At 56.4% G+C, this 14025-nt stretch overlaps 7 protein-coding genes across 7 annotated transcripts; 3 read left to right on the forward strand and 4 right to left on the reverse strand.

Moving 5' to 3' along the window:
• Positions 1–69: 69 nt before the first annotated feature.
• Positions 70–1368, forward strand: L969DRAFT_15811 (uncharacterized protein; the record flags this gene model as incomplete). Its single annotated transcript, XM_014713511.1, has 2 exons — positions 70–101; positions 165–1368. 2 exons carry the CDS (start codon positions 70–72, stop codon positions 1366–1368), a joined length of 1236 nt encoding a protein of 411 aa, XP_014568997.1.
• Positions 1369–1385: 17 nt separating this feature from the next.
• On the reverse strand, positions 1386–1739 carry L969DRAFT_93016 (uncharacterized protein; the record flags this gene model as incomplete). The annotated part of the gene is made up of 1 exon (XM_014713618.1): positions 1386–1739. One exon carries the CDS (start codon positions 1737–1739, stop codon positions 1386–1388), a length of 354 nt encoding a protein of 117 aa, XP_014569104.1.
• A 401-nt stretch (positions 1740–2140) lies between these two features.
• On the forward strand, positions 2141–4024 carry L969DRAFT_93017 (uncharacterized protein; the record flags this gene model as incomplete). Its single annotated transcript, XM_014713619.1, has 10 exons — positions 2141–2187; positions 2250–2344; positions 2397–2638; positions 2697–2850; positions 2905–3082; positions 3134–3359; positions 3410–3508; positions 3554–3670; positions 3718–3795; positions 3854–4024. 10 exons carry the CDS (start codon positions 2141–2143, stop codon positions 4022–4024), a joined length of 1407 nt encoding a protein of 468 aa, XP_014569105.1.
• Positions 4025–4071: 47 nt separating this feature from the next.
• On the reverse strand, positions 4072–8314 carry L969DRAFT_46314 (uncharacterized protein; the record flags this gene model as incomplete). The annotated part of the gene is made up of 7 exons (XM_014713620.1): positions 4072–4170; positions 4219–4423; positions 4476–4772; positions 4819–4943; positions 5000–5580; positions 5627–5721; positions 5775–8314. The coding sequence occupies 7 exons, from the start codon at positions 8312–8314 to the stop codon at positions 4072–4074; spliced, it is 3942 nt and encodes a 1313-aa protein (XP_014569106.1).
• A 187-nt stretch (positions 8315–8501) lies between these two features.
• On the reverse strand, positions 8502–11248 carry L969DRAFT_46528 (uncharacterized protein; the record flags this gene model as incomplete). Its single annotated transcript, XM_014713621.1, has 4 exons — positions 8502–8544; positions 8596–8660; positions 8713–9887; positions 9940–11248. 4 exons carry the CDS (start codon positions 11246–11248, stop codon positions 8502–8504), a joined length of 2592 nt encoding a protein of 863 aa, XP_014569107.1.
• Positions 11249–11441: 193 nt separating this feature from the next.
• On the forward strand, positions 11442–12348 carry L969DRAFT_59159 (uncharacterized protein). The gene is made up of 2 exons (XM_014713622.1): positions 11442–11743; positions 11794–12348. The coding sequence occupies exons 1-2, from the start codon at positions 11497–11499 to the stop codon at positions 12267–12269; spliced, it is 723 nt and encodes a 240-aa protein (XP_014569108.1). The 5' UTR covers positions 11442–11496; the 3' UTR covers positions 12270–12348.
• On the reverse strand, positions 12197–13884 carry L969DRAFT_22427 (uncharacterized protein; the record flags this gene model as incomplete). The annotated part of the gene is made up of 10 exons (XM_014713590.1): positions 12197–12358; positions 12411–12593; positions 12645–12819; positions 12872–13067; positions 13123–13245; positions 13294–13418; positions 13474–13575; positions 13623–13719; positions 13773–13837; positions 13870–13884. The coding sequence occupies 10 exons, from the start codon at positions 13882–13884 to the stop codon at positions 12339–12341; spliced, it is 1101 nt and encodes a 366-aa protein (XP_014569076.1). The 3' UTR covers positions 12197–12338.
• Positions 13885–14025: the final 141 nt, after the last annotated feature.

The raw sequence follows: 14025 nt of genomic DNA on the forward strand, positions 1-14025 counted from the left end.
GCACGTGACGCGGTGAGCGATTCGGCGGATGGTGCACGGTGTATCCACGTGACAGGTGGGCATCGATGTATGAACTTGCCCGGCTACTACTACGATGCGAGGTTCGTGCGATGCCGACTATGCCCGTCATCGAGGAGCTCATCCTACCACACATGATCCTTCAGCAAGAAACGATACTTCAAGACAGATTCTCATCGACATAAGCCTGTACAATCTCTTCTACCTTTGCTCAGCCAGCCGGATGGCCATGCTGAGTCGCCGGCTTCAAGGCTTCCCAGTCGCAATCACAGAACTGCCGGCCCAGTCACACTGCGCGACTTCGAGCGAGCAAGACACGAATTGCTCCTAGGCACCTTTGCCGCTCGTGCTGTTCAGGTCGAGTCGCGAGAGCCCGAGTGCCTCTTTGTCGACGAGAACATCACCCAGATTTCCGCCGTCCCGGGCCGCAAAGAGCTCAGGCTGGGTGGGACGGCAGGATCAATCTGCTTTGCCAGTCTCAAGCCGCCGAGCCAGTGGGCTCGTGAGAACCTACCGAGCAATGTGGATCCCTTTCGGACAGAATGGCTGCTCGGTTCCACCATCTCGAGTCTGAAGCTCCACGGCAATCGCTTCCTCGCAACCTCGCTCGGCTCGCCCGCCAAGGCTCTCTTTGCCGTCGCACACGACCCGGCCGAGGATGCCACGACGCCCGTGAGCGAGGCGAGCATCACGTTCAGTCCAGCAAAGACCTCGCTCTGGACAGGCAGCCTCTCACCTGACATCATTGCGCTTGGTTGCGACGACAAGGTACTCGTTTCGCGGGATCCTTTGCGAGGACCAAACGAGATGGACAGCATCGCTACGGGATCTGCCGTCTTTGCGCTCGAGCAACATCGCTCGCTGCTCTTTGCCGGTTTGCGATCCGGCAAAGTGAATCTGATCGACATGCGCTCGTCACAGACTGCAGCACTGAAAGCCAAGAGCAGCAATCACAGCCCGATTACCTCGCTCAGGCTCGTACGCGAGTTTGAGTTGCTTGTTGTTGGCATGAAGGGTGATGTCGAAATGCTCGACACTCGCTTCATACAGTCTCAAAGGCCACTCATGACGCTTGAGGGCCATATCAATCATTACATGAGAGATCTGGGCTGCGACATCTACAACGACGAGATCCTCGCACTGGCCGGTCAAGACGCTCAAGTCAGGCTCTGGTCACTGCGAACGGGCAAGCAGGAGATCGGTGGCCAGCTCGGTGGCCTGACGCAACGTCAATTCGAGGAGCCAATCAAAGCACTGGCATTCGTAGACGATCCGCCCTCGCTCTGGGTCTCTCAGCTCTCTGCACTCTCAAGATGGGAGATCACAGCAAGCGCTAGCACAATCGGCTGATGCAAGGAAATGAAGGTTCAGGCAATGCCACTCACTCCGACGAGCGGACTTTCGGGCGACTTTCGAATTCGCGCATTCAGTGCATGCCGGCGTTGCTCTTTACCTGACCAAGGAATTTTGCCGTATACTTTGTTGCGGTTCTCCTTGCGACAGCCACGGCCATGACTACTGCGACAAGATATACAAAATCTCTTGTGCTGTGACGCAAGCAAATCGCGCAAGACGCGCCACTTCATATTGATGGCTATAGATGTAAGCTGGTGGAAGAATGTGCTCGCCCAACTTGGAAACTCCGTCGAGCGCTGCACAAAGCAGATGCAAATAGGTATCTTTCTGATCAAAGGCGTCAAGCGGCGGCTGCCTGGCCACATCCAGACGTGAAGTAGAACAGGCTATCTCTTGCACGATTGATCCCTGCCTGGAAGGAAGGGTTGCGTCGCTCAGGCTGGCTCAATGGGACTGCTCGCTCAGGGCGCAGACGATGCAAAATTGTTTGCCGTGGATCTGGAATCTGTCCGACTGCAGATCATAGACATTTGCCGCAGCATCGGAATAAGCTTGTCATCGCGGAGAATCTGCCATCAGGATAGGGCTCGAGCCTTGAGATTGATCAGCCCGAGCCCAGGAAAAAAGTCGCGATGGTCGCGCGGTCGCGCAATATAAATTGATCAAGCCGGCATCTGGCCTCGAGCGCAAGGACGCTATCGTCTGAGCAGCGCCCGCTACGAACACATCAGCTTCAGCAGCCCGACAGAATATACAGCTCCCGACCATGCCTGTGCCCTCGGAGGAGTTGCCCATCCTCGAAGCGCTCGTCAAGTCAGTCAACATGCTTCGGCAGCATCGCAGGAGCTCACGCGGTCACGCTCGTGCGATGACAGCATCAGAAATAGATTGACAGCTCTCAAGAAAGACAGGTCAGAGTACGTGCGCGCTCAGGATGTCCTCAACATCTTCTCGGCCGTCATCAAGCAAGGTCGGTGGCCCAGGGTAGGCTCTCCACCGTGTGCTGACGGAGCCGTCATCAGTCACCAAGCTGAACGATTTGCGCGACACCCGAGATGCCAAATCGGCAGCGGCAGATTCGTCGACGACCAGCAGCGGATCCCCATCCTCCGCGTCAGCGCCTGCCGACTTTCTCGAGCCAGACCAAGCCAATAGGCTAGATACAACACTCAACGACGTTTTCCAGCTCCTCTCGCTCTTCTTTCTCACCATCGGCAAGTCGCGCGAATCACCGGCATCTTACTGTCAGCTGGCGACCATGAAGGTTTGCGACTCGTACTCCAGACGATCATCATCGTCTGAAAGCGGGCTTGTTTGGACAGCAACTTCTCGACCACATGAACGAGAGCGGCATCTACACGGAGAACGATCTCGCACCCTTTCAGACACGCCTGACTGAGCTGCGAGAGATCATCGTCAGCTCGGACAATCCGGCCGCGCTGACCAAGCTGCTTCTCAAGAAGCACAATGACTGCCGTACGATATCATACTGTCGTTCGCGATCTGCTCGAGAGCTCATCATTGCCGCAGAGAAAATGGTCGATGTCCTCGTCAAAGGCCTTTCACGGCTGAGCCACGAGCTCGTGCCTATACATCAGCGTCTGATAACCATCAGGAGGCAGCTTGCCGCAATATACTCCAAGCCGACAGCCAAGATGAACAAGGCCGACATTGAAGTTCTCAAGGAGGAGCTGCGGACGATAGACTCGTTCGTTTCTTACCGTTCATCGGCAGGTCGTTGTCTGATCGATGAGCGCAGAAAGCGCGTCGACGGCAAATTCCTAGGGCCGGGCGGCTCATCTGTCCCGGAGGGTCAAGCACTGTTGGCGGGCATCTTGTCCAATAACTTTGATCTCTGCGAAGAGATCGCAGCAAGGGGCGAGGACGTCGCGCCGCCGCTCAAATTGATCTATGATCGTCTGAGCGAGATGCGAGCTCAGCTCGAGCGACTCACTCTCACGCATCGATGGACACTACGCGAGACAGCAAGTCGCCGCACATTTGTGGCCCGAGTTTGCTGACCATTGGATCCCAGGATCTTTACAATTATCAAATATCACTTCAAGAGATCGACAGCATGCGGGTTGACGGTCGGTTTGTCGACAGCGAGGGCAACAAGCCGGACGGTCAGCTGGTGTGTACTCTGACCATCGACTGGCTTCGTACTGACCGCGAGCAGGTCCTGCTCTATCTGCTGCGACGATGCTATGGCCTCATCTACCGACTCATGGCGTCCTCTGAGCCGATAGCAGAGGAGCTCATGCCGATAGCAAACAAATTGTCGACCGTCAAACGTGTAAGCTGCGCATTGTCACGCCCCCCGTCGATGCTTACAGTCCACAGTGTCTTACGGAGCTGTCACGGTATGGCGGTCCCTACTCCACTCGCGACCTGTATCCGTACCAGCTCGCGCTTTCACAGGTACGTGGACGCGGCTTGAGATTGTCATATCTGAACACTCTCTTATGGTAATCCGCAGATTGACGCTATTCGGGTCGACGGCAAGTTCATGGGCGCCAGTGGAGACGTACCAGAAGGCCAAGCAATATTGCACGCAACAATGTCGGAATGCCACGAGATCATTCAGTCGCTCAAGGAAGAGATGGAGCAACAGCAGGGGGAAGAAGAGAGAGGCGTGCTTAGCTCCTGAACGCACTTTTGTACAAGCATCAACAACAAAATCGTGTGTACCGTCATTCATGAGCGGACGTTGTCAAACATCCGTCGGAGCGCGCTGGGTGCAGAAGACGCGCTAGTTGCTCTCGGCTGATATTGATAGCTAAGCTCATAGAGCGCCTGTCCTATCGTCAATCCCCGCGCGACCTAGACGAAGCTATGACGCACATTGTCATTAAGGTCGAATATGGCGTCATTCATAACACGATTGGTTACGCCTTGATCCACTGCGAGCTCGGGTGCAAATTTGTGGCAGTCAAATACAGTCGCAGCTGATTTCGCCATCTGCTGGAATTTCGTCCAGTTAATGAGCCCGCTGCGCATGTCGCTTTTGCCCTCATCGAGCCGAGCGAGATCTTGTAGATGACAGCCTCTGTCCAAGGAGCTCTTCAGTCACCATCACTGAGCGGCGTGCGTGGGCATACATGTACGGTATGACGAAGGGTCGAGATGTCGAGAGAGCCATGCGGTACGCGCTAAAAGAGCGCGTTGAGGACATGAGTCGGTTGAGACTCTTGAACTTTTTGAACAGAGGCCGATCCTTGATGAGATCGAGTGTATTTTCGAGACGATAGAGCGGTTGACAGTTGAGCCCAGCCAGGAGTCCCATCAGGGCGTCGTAATTGTCAGTCTCGCGCAGGCGGACCGCGACGCCAATCATCTTTTCCATCATCCGAGCCCTCATCTTTGCGCGAGGAAGGATCAGTATGACCGACGCCACCCTGAAGCACAGTAAGGACGGCGCGGATCTCTGAGGTGTGCACGCACCAATTGGACAAGTGATTGACCCATGAAATCGCTCGTGTGACTGGATTATTTGCTGCTCGCAGCCTGGACCCGCTCGGATCTGTAGGGTTGCGTGGAGCAAGTATGTAACGAATGAGGTCACGAGACTGTGTAGGTATCAGCATCATCGATGCCATATGACGTGTCTGCGTTTGAGACTTACAGACATGACCAGATACGCTCGCCAGGTAAGGCGAGAAATCTGCTCGGCTATTGCATCCTCTGTGTCGTTCAGAAGTGATATCGCAGTCGCCAGGAGATTGCTGCTCTGATGAATGATCCGAGAGGTATCGGTTGATGGTCTGACGGAGAGCCGTGACGCGATGCTGCTTGCGTTCGCTGGGATCTGAGGCGGCGCGATAGCCTCTACGGCTTCTGGAACAGGACTCTCTACGGAAGGGTCTGGGCAGGCCCAATAATTATCGAGGTCATCCGCATCTTCAAGCTTACGCAGCATCGGCAATAGCTCTATTGCGTATCGGCTTACGTACGCCTGCAAAACCAGACCTTCCAGAAATGGCTTGATCAGCGCGCGGACGCGGACAGAAGTGAAATCGCCAGGGTAGTACTCGAGCCAATCGGCGAGCACGCTGCACAGCCGGGTATGAGCGTATCGGCTAAGAACAGGATCGCTTTTCAGGCGCGTCGAAACGAACTCGTATCGCTCAATAAGCTTTTTGAGGACGTGGGCCGGTGCAGCAAAGCGCCGATAGATGATCAAGAAGAGGACGACCTGCTGCTCATCTGTCCCGAATGTGAATACAGCTACTGCATTTGGTGAGGGACCCACCATTGCCAGTGACAGCTGCAAAGAGGAATTTGTCGATGACTTCGTCGGTGGAATGATACACGTCCGCAGCTACGCTCCTGCCGGAATAACCACCTCTATGTGCGCGGATGAGCAGACGACTTATGTGCTCGACGAAGGCAATACGCACAAAATCGAATTGCCCTGCGTTGAGCTCCGTCGGTCTATGAGGATTGAGCCGGCTGAGCTGGGAGCACCAGCCGATGACTTTGAGGACACACTAACGACACTGTGCCGAGAACGCGGCGTGCTTGCTTCACGGGAATCCTCCGATATGGACAGCCGACTCTCAAGGGAAGTAGTGCGATCCTGTGGTTCACCATTGACTGGAGCAGACTGTACAGTGCCTAGACCTAGATCGTTGCGCGGCGGACCCTGCCGGTCGACCGATTGGCGACGGAGATAGGCCGCTGGCGACGAATGGCGAGAATGTTCGGGGACGTCGCGTGGTTCCATCTCTGTCCAAGTGCGCGACTCGGCTTGGGCGCTCAGAGTTTTACTGCCTCGAGACGAGCTATCTGCGCCGACTTGCAGTCCGCGAGTCTCCAGAATTGAGCGTATGAGCCAACCAAAGCTGTTTCGGGTCTTCTTCGACGGATCCGCAAGACCGCCGTCCAGCTGAACAATGCCCGCACCGTAGACTGTACACATTTCGGCAGCGCGCATGGGCAAAACTGCGTTTTGTGATTCGATAGGACTGGATTTACATGCGAGTACGATGAGATTGACACCTCCTCTGCGCCAGAAGGCATTGAGCAGTCCGCGCAAGCCCGTCAGTGCGCCGGGATTCGAGGCATCATAACAAAGCATGGCACCGTCGATTTGAGGTACAGCATTGGGCAGAGACAGACCGCTTGTGCTCATAGAGACATGCTCGTCAGTCAACTCGTAGACCTCGATGAGCCTGTTCTGTCCGCCGGCGATGACAGCGGCGGAATAGCATATGATGCCGCCAGGCTCTCCTCTGATCTCCGTTCCCAGTGGTTTACGCAAGCCTCTGTGAATTATGGTCGTCTTGCCAACGCCTCGAGCGCCAATGACGGCGATCACAAAGTCGGCGTGTGAGCGTCGTTGCGGGGTATCCGATCCGAGTCGATCGCGATCTAAAGTGCTTTGCCAGTGGTGTTCGCCAGCAATTGAGCGCTCTGTGCTGCTCATGCTGGTACGACTCGCGGTGCTCGCTGTCAAGGGAGGGGCGATCGACGATTGCTGAGGCTGTTCAGAAGTGATGAGAGCAGCGAGCATAGCGCGCTGCTGACTGGAGACCTGAGACGTGCTAGACGCCGGTTTGGCTGTCGATCGTTTCGTCGAAGCATCATGAATGGGCGGTAGCATGTGAGGCGATTTCGGTGGCGGCGAAGGAGCTTCCTCATCCTGTCTGAGCGACAGATCCGGTCCAGCAGCACGCAGTCTATGAGATCGAAGCCGATCAGTGAAGCTTGAGCCTGGGCTCGTCGGAGAAGCTCCGACTGATGGAAACGCGCGCTCCTCAGCTGATTCCAGAGGCGATAATTCTTCCTCTTGATTTGTTCTCGTCAACGTCTCTGATGATCTTCGATGTCGCGCTTGCATGATGTCGACGACATGATTCTCGCGCGGCAGAGAAGTTTCGAGCATGTCCTCGGACGTACTTTGCACGACAGACTGCGGTGCCTGTGAAATGAAAGCAGGCATGCTTTTGCGATCGGTGTAGTCGGTAGGATAAATCGACTTTTTCGCAGAAGTCATTTCGAGCGAAGTCGAGCGACTGTGCGGACTTTCTTCCGAGGTGGAAGGTGCATTTGGCAATAAGCTATGAGGCTCTGAGGTGACGGGATCTAGCTCTGGCTCGCCGAACATGGCTGCATGCAGCCGCTGGGAGGGTGACAAGCTTGCTGTGATCGGCCTCGACGTCGTCTTTACCGGCGTCAGGAGGGTCGCAGGAACTGTCACAGCAGTAGGTGCGATAGGATCGGCGGCAAAGGATTGCTGTAGGACAGATTTGATGGCGCTCTGTCTCGAATCTGCAGCGCTGGGATGGTAGGTGGACTGCGCTGCGAGCACGCCAGTTGGGTGCGGCGAAGGAGTTGAACTCGGAGACGCGGTCATTGCGAATGGGCTCATAGCAGGTAGGGTAGGCAATTCTGCGGCTGCAATTCCGTCCGAATGGCTCGGACCGATGCCTGTGGTCCGTCTGCTGCCATTCGAACGGGTCGGCGTAGTCTGATTGGTAGGGAATGCTACTTGCACGGCTTGTCCATGGTCGTCCATGAGGCCAATCGTGCCGCTGTTGAGACTTTGACCGCTGACAGGCGGGCCAAGCGACTTGGCCAGACCAGCAGACTGGCCCAGCAAGGCCGGTTTGGGCGACAGGCTCGGATCACGATCGAGTGCTCGCAGAAGCTCATCAGGCATGAAGGTGTCCGCCTCCTTTGCACTCACAGTGTCCGGTAGAACAAGCCGGCGCTCCGAGTATTGCTGCCCGTGTTGGGCGTCGGAGGATGAGCTCGAGACTGCTTCCTTGCTGCTCTTGAAGGACTCCGAGCTACTCGACGAAGCCGTCATGGTGCCGGGGGCGGTCGCAAGGTCTGCTCGAGCATTGCCTTCTTGCAGCTGCACGCTCGCTGAAGTCGAGACCGCAGATGGCACGACGAGCGTCGAAGGGCGTCCCTTGCGCTTGAAGAAGTCCATGCTGGTCTAACTGAGTAGCTCCATCATGCTCAGAGCCCACCCTGCCCCAATCCGTTGATGCTGATGGTACGCTTCTTGCCCATTCGTTGGCCGTCTCTTCGAGGCCCCGAGAACGCGACACGACACGAAGAGGAGGAATGCGCGGTCGCTCGACGCTTGGCAGTGACATGTTCGTGTACAACAAGGGTCAGATCGACGCTAGCATGACCTTGAATGCGTCCATATCTACCCTGGATGTACATGCGTTAGCAAAGGCGTCGCGAGCATTGCCTGAGGCGCACCTCCTGGACAGCTTGAGAAAGCAATGTTCAGCCGGATGTGCGTTGTTGGTGATGCAGGTGCGGCACTGCGTATCAAGTCAACACAAGCACAGTATAGTACTCTCTGCATGGACGAACAAGATCGTAGCCCTCGCGACAATTGAGGCAGCGATACCATTCGCCGACGATGGGCGACGACTGGCAGCCGTCGCATCTGACTTTGGTATGTAGGGTGGCACGACTTTCGTCGATAGTGTTGCTATCGTACAACGAATCTGGCAAGAGAAGCTGTGCGAATGCGTGTCGAGGAGTGCGGATCATCAAGAAGACATGTGTGCGAGGATGATGTGTGATGGGCTCGCAGCGCGAGCAGAGGTCAAAGGAGCGTGCTTGTCTCGTCGATTCGCACATTGCACATCGATAGCGGACGCCTACGATGTGTTCCTGGCATGCTTGACAGATCGCCCCATGTTTCTGAGAGAAGGCAGACAGAGGCAATTGGGCCAGGTTCATGGGCGCTGTGGGACTGGTCGGGTTGACGAGATAGACAGGCTGCGGCGGTGGGAAGCTCGGCCGATGGTCCGGCGGTCCGTAGGGCGGTCCGGGAGGACCAGGATGATCCCTCCAGTCATTGCGTGCCCAAGGAGGCGGCGGCCCATGATGATGGCCATGGTGATGAGAGTGGTGGTGACCGCGCCAGCCGCCACGTTTCCGCCATCCCACACCGCCACGGTGAGGATGATCAGATCCGTCGTCCGAGCCGCTATCGCCACTGCCCCTTCGCGGGGGCCTGATAGGATGCCAGAGGTCTCTGACACGAGAAGTGATCAGGCTGAGCAATTGGTCGTCTGTGATGGGAACATTGATCTTGAGCATGACATGGTCTGCATGATGATGGGGCCCGATGTCAGAGTGATCTGACTGAGCCTCGTGGATCTCGCATTGGCTGCACAGATCGACATCGCGACAGACCGCGCAATGATAGCGCGGACCGACGATCTGATCGAGACAGCGGTGGCAGATGGCATCAGAATGGATGGTCGTCAGATTCGAGCTGTTCGAAAAGCCAGACTGTCCAGTTGTTGAGCGTGCGCGGTAGTTCGCGAGACGCTTCTGTACGAGTGAAGGCGCACGGGTTGCAGGAGGCGAGAACAGATAAGCAGGGAGAACTTCGAAGCAGTGCTGCGGATGAAAGTTGGGCGCTTTCGCAAAGCAATCGTAACAGAGAGCGAGCTTTGCACAGCTGAGACAGCGCCAACGGACGAGATTGGATGCTCCGCAGAGTGTGCATGCCAGCGCTTCTGACAATTCTTCTGCAGTACCAACGTCAGCGGGGACGAACAGAAAGTAAGGGATGCCGCATACCCGTCTCGCTCCAGTAGCCATCTGGTGAGCAAGCGACTTCGCAAAAGGCAGCTGGAAAGGCTACCGTGCGATGGTCGCGCCTAGAATGCTCGGGCCCCGCGTACTCGACGCAATGTGGACAAAGCTCATAACCGCAAGTTTCCTCCTCGTCATCCCTGGTCTCTGAAGAGGTGGAGGCTTGCTCATTGCCGGATAAAGTGTGTACGCTCCGCGCATCGTCGTTGTCGTCTGGTTCGGATAGCTCAGGGGTCTCTTTGATGTCTTCGTCAATGTCTCGAGCTGTAGAGGGCGACCAGAGATCGGGATCTTGCGCCGCGTGAGGTCGCAGTGGCCCGCAGATCTGACAGACGTAGCGGATTTCGTGCATCTGCGTTTTGCACTCTGCACATTTCAGGAGGTGTCCTGGCACTCGCCTTAAACTCGATCGTCGCTCGTTCCGCTGAAGATGACGAGTCGGGTCTGTCGAGGATTGAGCGGTAGCGACAGAAATGCTCCGGGAAACGCTTGTGCCCGCTAAGCTGGTGGCATCGTCAAGCTGACTGTCCGGAGCAGACACGACCGACGGTGGCTGTTGCGAGACATTATTCGCATGCCAAGAGCGATGGAACGCTTCACGGCCAGACCAACTACCGTCTCTGCGCGGATCAAAGGGCAGCTTGTCGATAGTATTGGGTGTTGCGGGCATTGGCGGTACTGCCTCATTGAGCCTGGCCGACACGGGAGAAAGGCCGTTGGTGACATGTAAAGGAGCAGGTGGCTTCAGCTCCCAGAGTTTGACGGAGCCTCGCGTGGCCGGTGTGCTGACGGAAATGGGAGACTGACTGAGGGATTCGCCATCCTCACTCTCACTCAAGCTAGGCGCATCGTCAGCTTCTTGTATCCAGGCGATGGAGAGTCTGAGCAAGAGCTTCTGCTTTGGATCTTTGTACGTCATAGCTCGAGCGTAGATCGAGTCGCTCTGGGTGACTATACTTGGCGCGGCGTCGACATCGTCGCCTGCAAAGAAGTTGATAGCTTCCAGTAGGTCATCATCGTTTTCAACGGCAAGCTGATCGCCGTCATCGTCCTGAAAGGATATCCTGAGGGAGCCGGCGCAGCTATTGGTTGAGTAGCTGCCTTGACGGCTCGATGGCTCGTCTGGGCCATCGTACGGATCTCGAGTGGGCGAGTGTACGTGGCCAGGCAGTCCGAACGATTGGGCCAGCCTCTCACTGAGCAAGTCATATGTGAATGAGTCTGTGTCCGGGAACGTGAGACGCCTGGTGTGGCCAGTAGCAGTCAGGACGGCCTTGACAGTCAACGGCGTCATGCTGTCCCGGTTCTGCTGGTCGGTATATCGAGGGCCACAGGTCGAGGATGGAGTCTCATCAGGCCCGTGGGGGTGGGTTGCTGAGCAGCATCGTAGCTCTGCGGGGTCTCGAGGTCTCAAGATCTCAAGATCTGCTGTGCCCTGGTGCCGGCCAGGTATGCGCAGTACGCAGTCGCGCCAAACCAGGCGCCAAGCTGCGCCAACCTCCCGCGCTCGCACCTCCCTCTGCACCCTCGTCGTAGCCGGCCATGGAGCGTGACACGCCGGTCAGGATCGAGCTGGCAGTGTATGACCTGCTACCGGAGTCTCGACTTGCCTCGCTCGCCTTTGCAGCAGGCGTGGGCATATATCATTCGGCCATACGGATACCCTCGATAGGACTCGAGTTTGCCTTTGGGGGCCATCCTCAACCAGGCACGAGTGGCCTGTTCGCTCTACCGATCGTGGCCAATGACCAAGCACCCCTACCAGGGTTGCGCTTTGTCAGATCGATACGTGAGGACTCGCATGTCGATGCAGACATCTTTGCCTGAAGCCTTGAGCAGATATGGGCGACGTGATTGCCGAACCGGTGCCATCAGAGGCGCAGAACAAGCGCTATATGCCGTACGACACCTCTTCCGGCAGTCGACAGCACCTCCTCCCATCGAGGTCGACAAGCCCGAATGACAAGCCAGACCACTCTACGCGTTCGAGATCGCTCGAGCGAGTGCTGCGCATCATCGACGGCTTCAAGCGAGACCAAGACTGGACAGGCACGAGCTACAACCTCATCACCGCTAATTGCAACCACGCATCAGACGAGCTCGCGTTCAGATTGACCGGCAGACACGCGCCAGGTTGGATCAATCGAGCTGCCTGGCTCGGCTTGCAGTTCCCCTGCCTTGTGCCCCAAGGCTGGGTCGAGCCACCGCCTGCACCAGACGACGTCATTGACAGTGTCCAGACGGGAGTTCAAGTGACGCGCGAGCCAGAGGCCTTTGTAGCCTTGTCCTATGCGTCCCTTGCCGCGAAAGGCTAGCACCCTTTTTTGAGTCCTCTCCCGAGTTATTGTACAACAATTGTTGTTGCTAACTGCTTGTGCAATCGGTCAAAACGTCTTCTTGTGGACTACGAATCTCGAACGTCAGCTGGCCTTGGACTGGGATCTGGACGAGCTTACTGATCCCAGGATCCTCTTGATACTCATCGGCTGAGACCCACATCTTCTTGAAAGTGCTCAGGCCTGCCAGAATCGAACCACCGATCCAGGTTGAGTATTTCCGCTCAGGCGGCGCGAATATCTTGATCTTGATCTCCTTCATGGCCAGCTTCTTCACTTCTGCAAGCATTCGATCGCCGAACCCTGTGGAGCTCGACAATCAGCTGGAATGAGACAGGACTTGCAGGTCTCCACCTTTTGTGAGCGTCGAGCCGCCACTCAGGACGATATTCGAGAACAAAGTCTTGCGCAGATCGAGATCTGTCCTGTTGATCGAATCCACAATGATCTGATGTATGCCCGCATGCTCCTGCCCGACGAGCTCTGGGTTGAAAAGTATCTCGGGTGCTCTGAAGCGTTCGCTGCCGAGCTGTTGCGGCTCGCGTGAGCTTGCGCTTGCAGGCAATGCTCGCTCGACGAACCTTGACAATCTGACCGTCTGGTAATTGGTAGCTTTCCGATCGGCCAGTCGAGATGGCTTCCTTCTCCTCCTTTTGCGGATTTAGGGCGATGTAGCAAGTTTTTTCCTTCAAGACTCGCACGACTTCGCGCTCCGCAGATGTATGTAGTTGATGTCCGCCTTTCCGGAGCAATAGCTGGAGGTACTCTGTCACATCTCTGCGCCGTTTCCGCATCTCAGCGCATGTGCGAGGCGTCAATGCAGTGGACGCACCTGCCGGCGATGTCGACACGCCGTATCGCATGGGGCATGCTAAAGCCTTCAAAGACGGGTACTGCGTGCGTCACGCCATCGCCCGAGTCCAAGACAATACCGGTCGTCCGCCCGGACGCATATCTGCTCGCGCTGAGCTCTGGGATCTGAAGACCGTGCATGACGACATACAGAGCAAGAACAGCTTGTATCGATGTGAAGAGCGCGGGCACATTGAAGGTTTCGAAAAAGACTTGCGCCGCCACATCTCGGTTGCTTGCGGGATTGAGAGGAGCTTCGGTCAGCAAGACAGGATGCTGGACAAGGTAAATCCCATGAACTCGGCGCATTGCTTGCATAGCGATGCCTGACCTCCTCTGAGAGCGTGCGCAGCTCTTCTGTGTAGATGTGATTCCATATTCGCTCCATGTCGTCCCAATCGGTCACAATGCCATGCTCGACTGGGTATTTGAGCTAGATGCCCATCAGCACGCAGTATTTGCAGAGTCATCCGCGAGCACCTTGAGGAGACCTCTAAGCTCCTGTGCCCGCTTGCCGATGAAGATGTCGCCTTCGACGCTGCCTGCCATGACGCGCGTGTGCTTGGGTCGTCCGACACTGTCTCCCGAGGCATCAGCGCGAGAAGCGACCGAGATGACAAGCGAGCTTACTAGGCGGGAAAGAAGCATGCAGGATGATCTGAGCCTGCAAAGCCAGCCTTGACCGTGCCAGAGCCCTGAGATGCAAGTCATGTTCAGCTGGACGAACGCCTTTGACGAGCATGCGCGGACATTGTCGATGACGATGGGCTGGTTGACCAGAACGCTCTGCAGGCCCGTGATTAGCTCAGGGGAAGGACCAAGCCTCGTGAATAGCTGCGACTTGCCTCGATGTCACTGTCACACAAAACGGGTTTGACAGGCG

The sequence above is a fragment of the Mixia osmundae genome (assembly GCF_000708205.1).
Source record: "Mixia osmundae IAM 14324 unplaced genomic scaffold scaffold_3, whole genome shotgun sequence".
Classification (NCBI taxonomy): Eukaryota; Fungi; Basidiomycota; class Mixiomycetes; order Mixiales; family Mixiaceae; genus Mixia; species Mixia osmundae.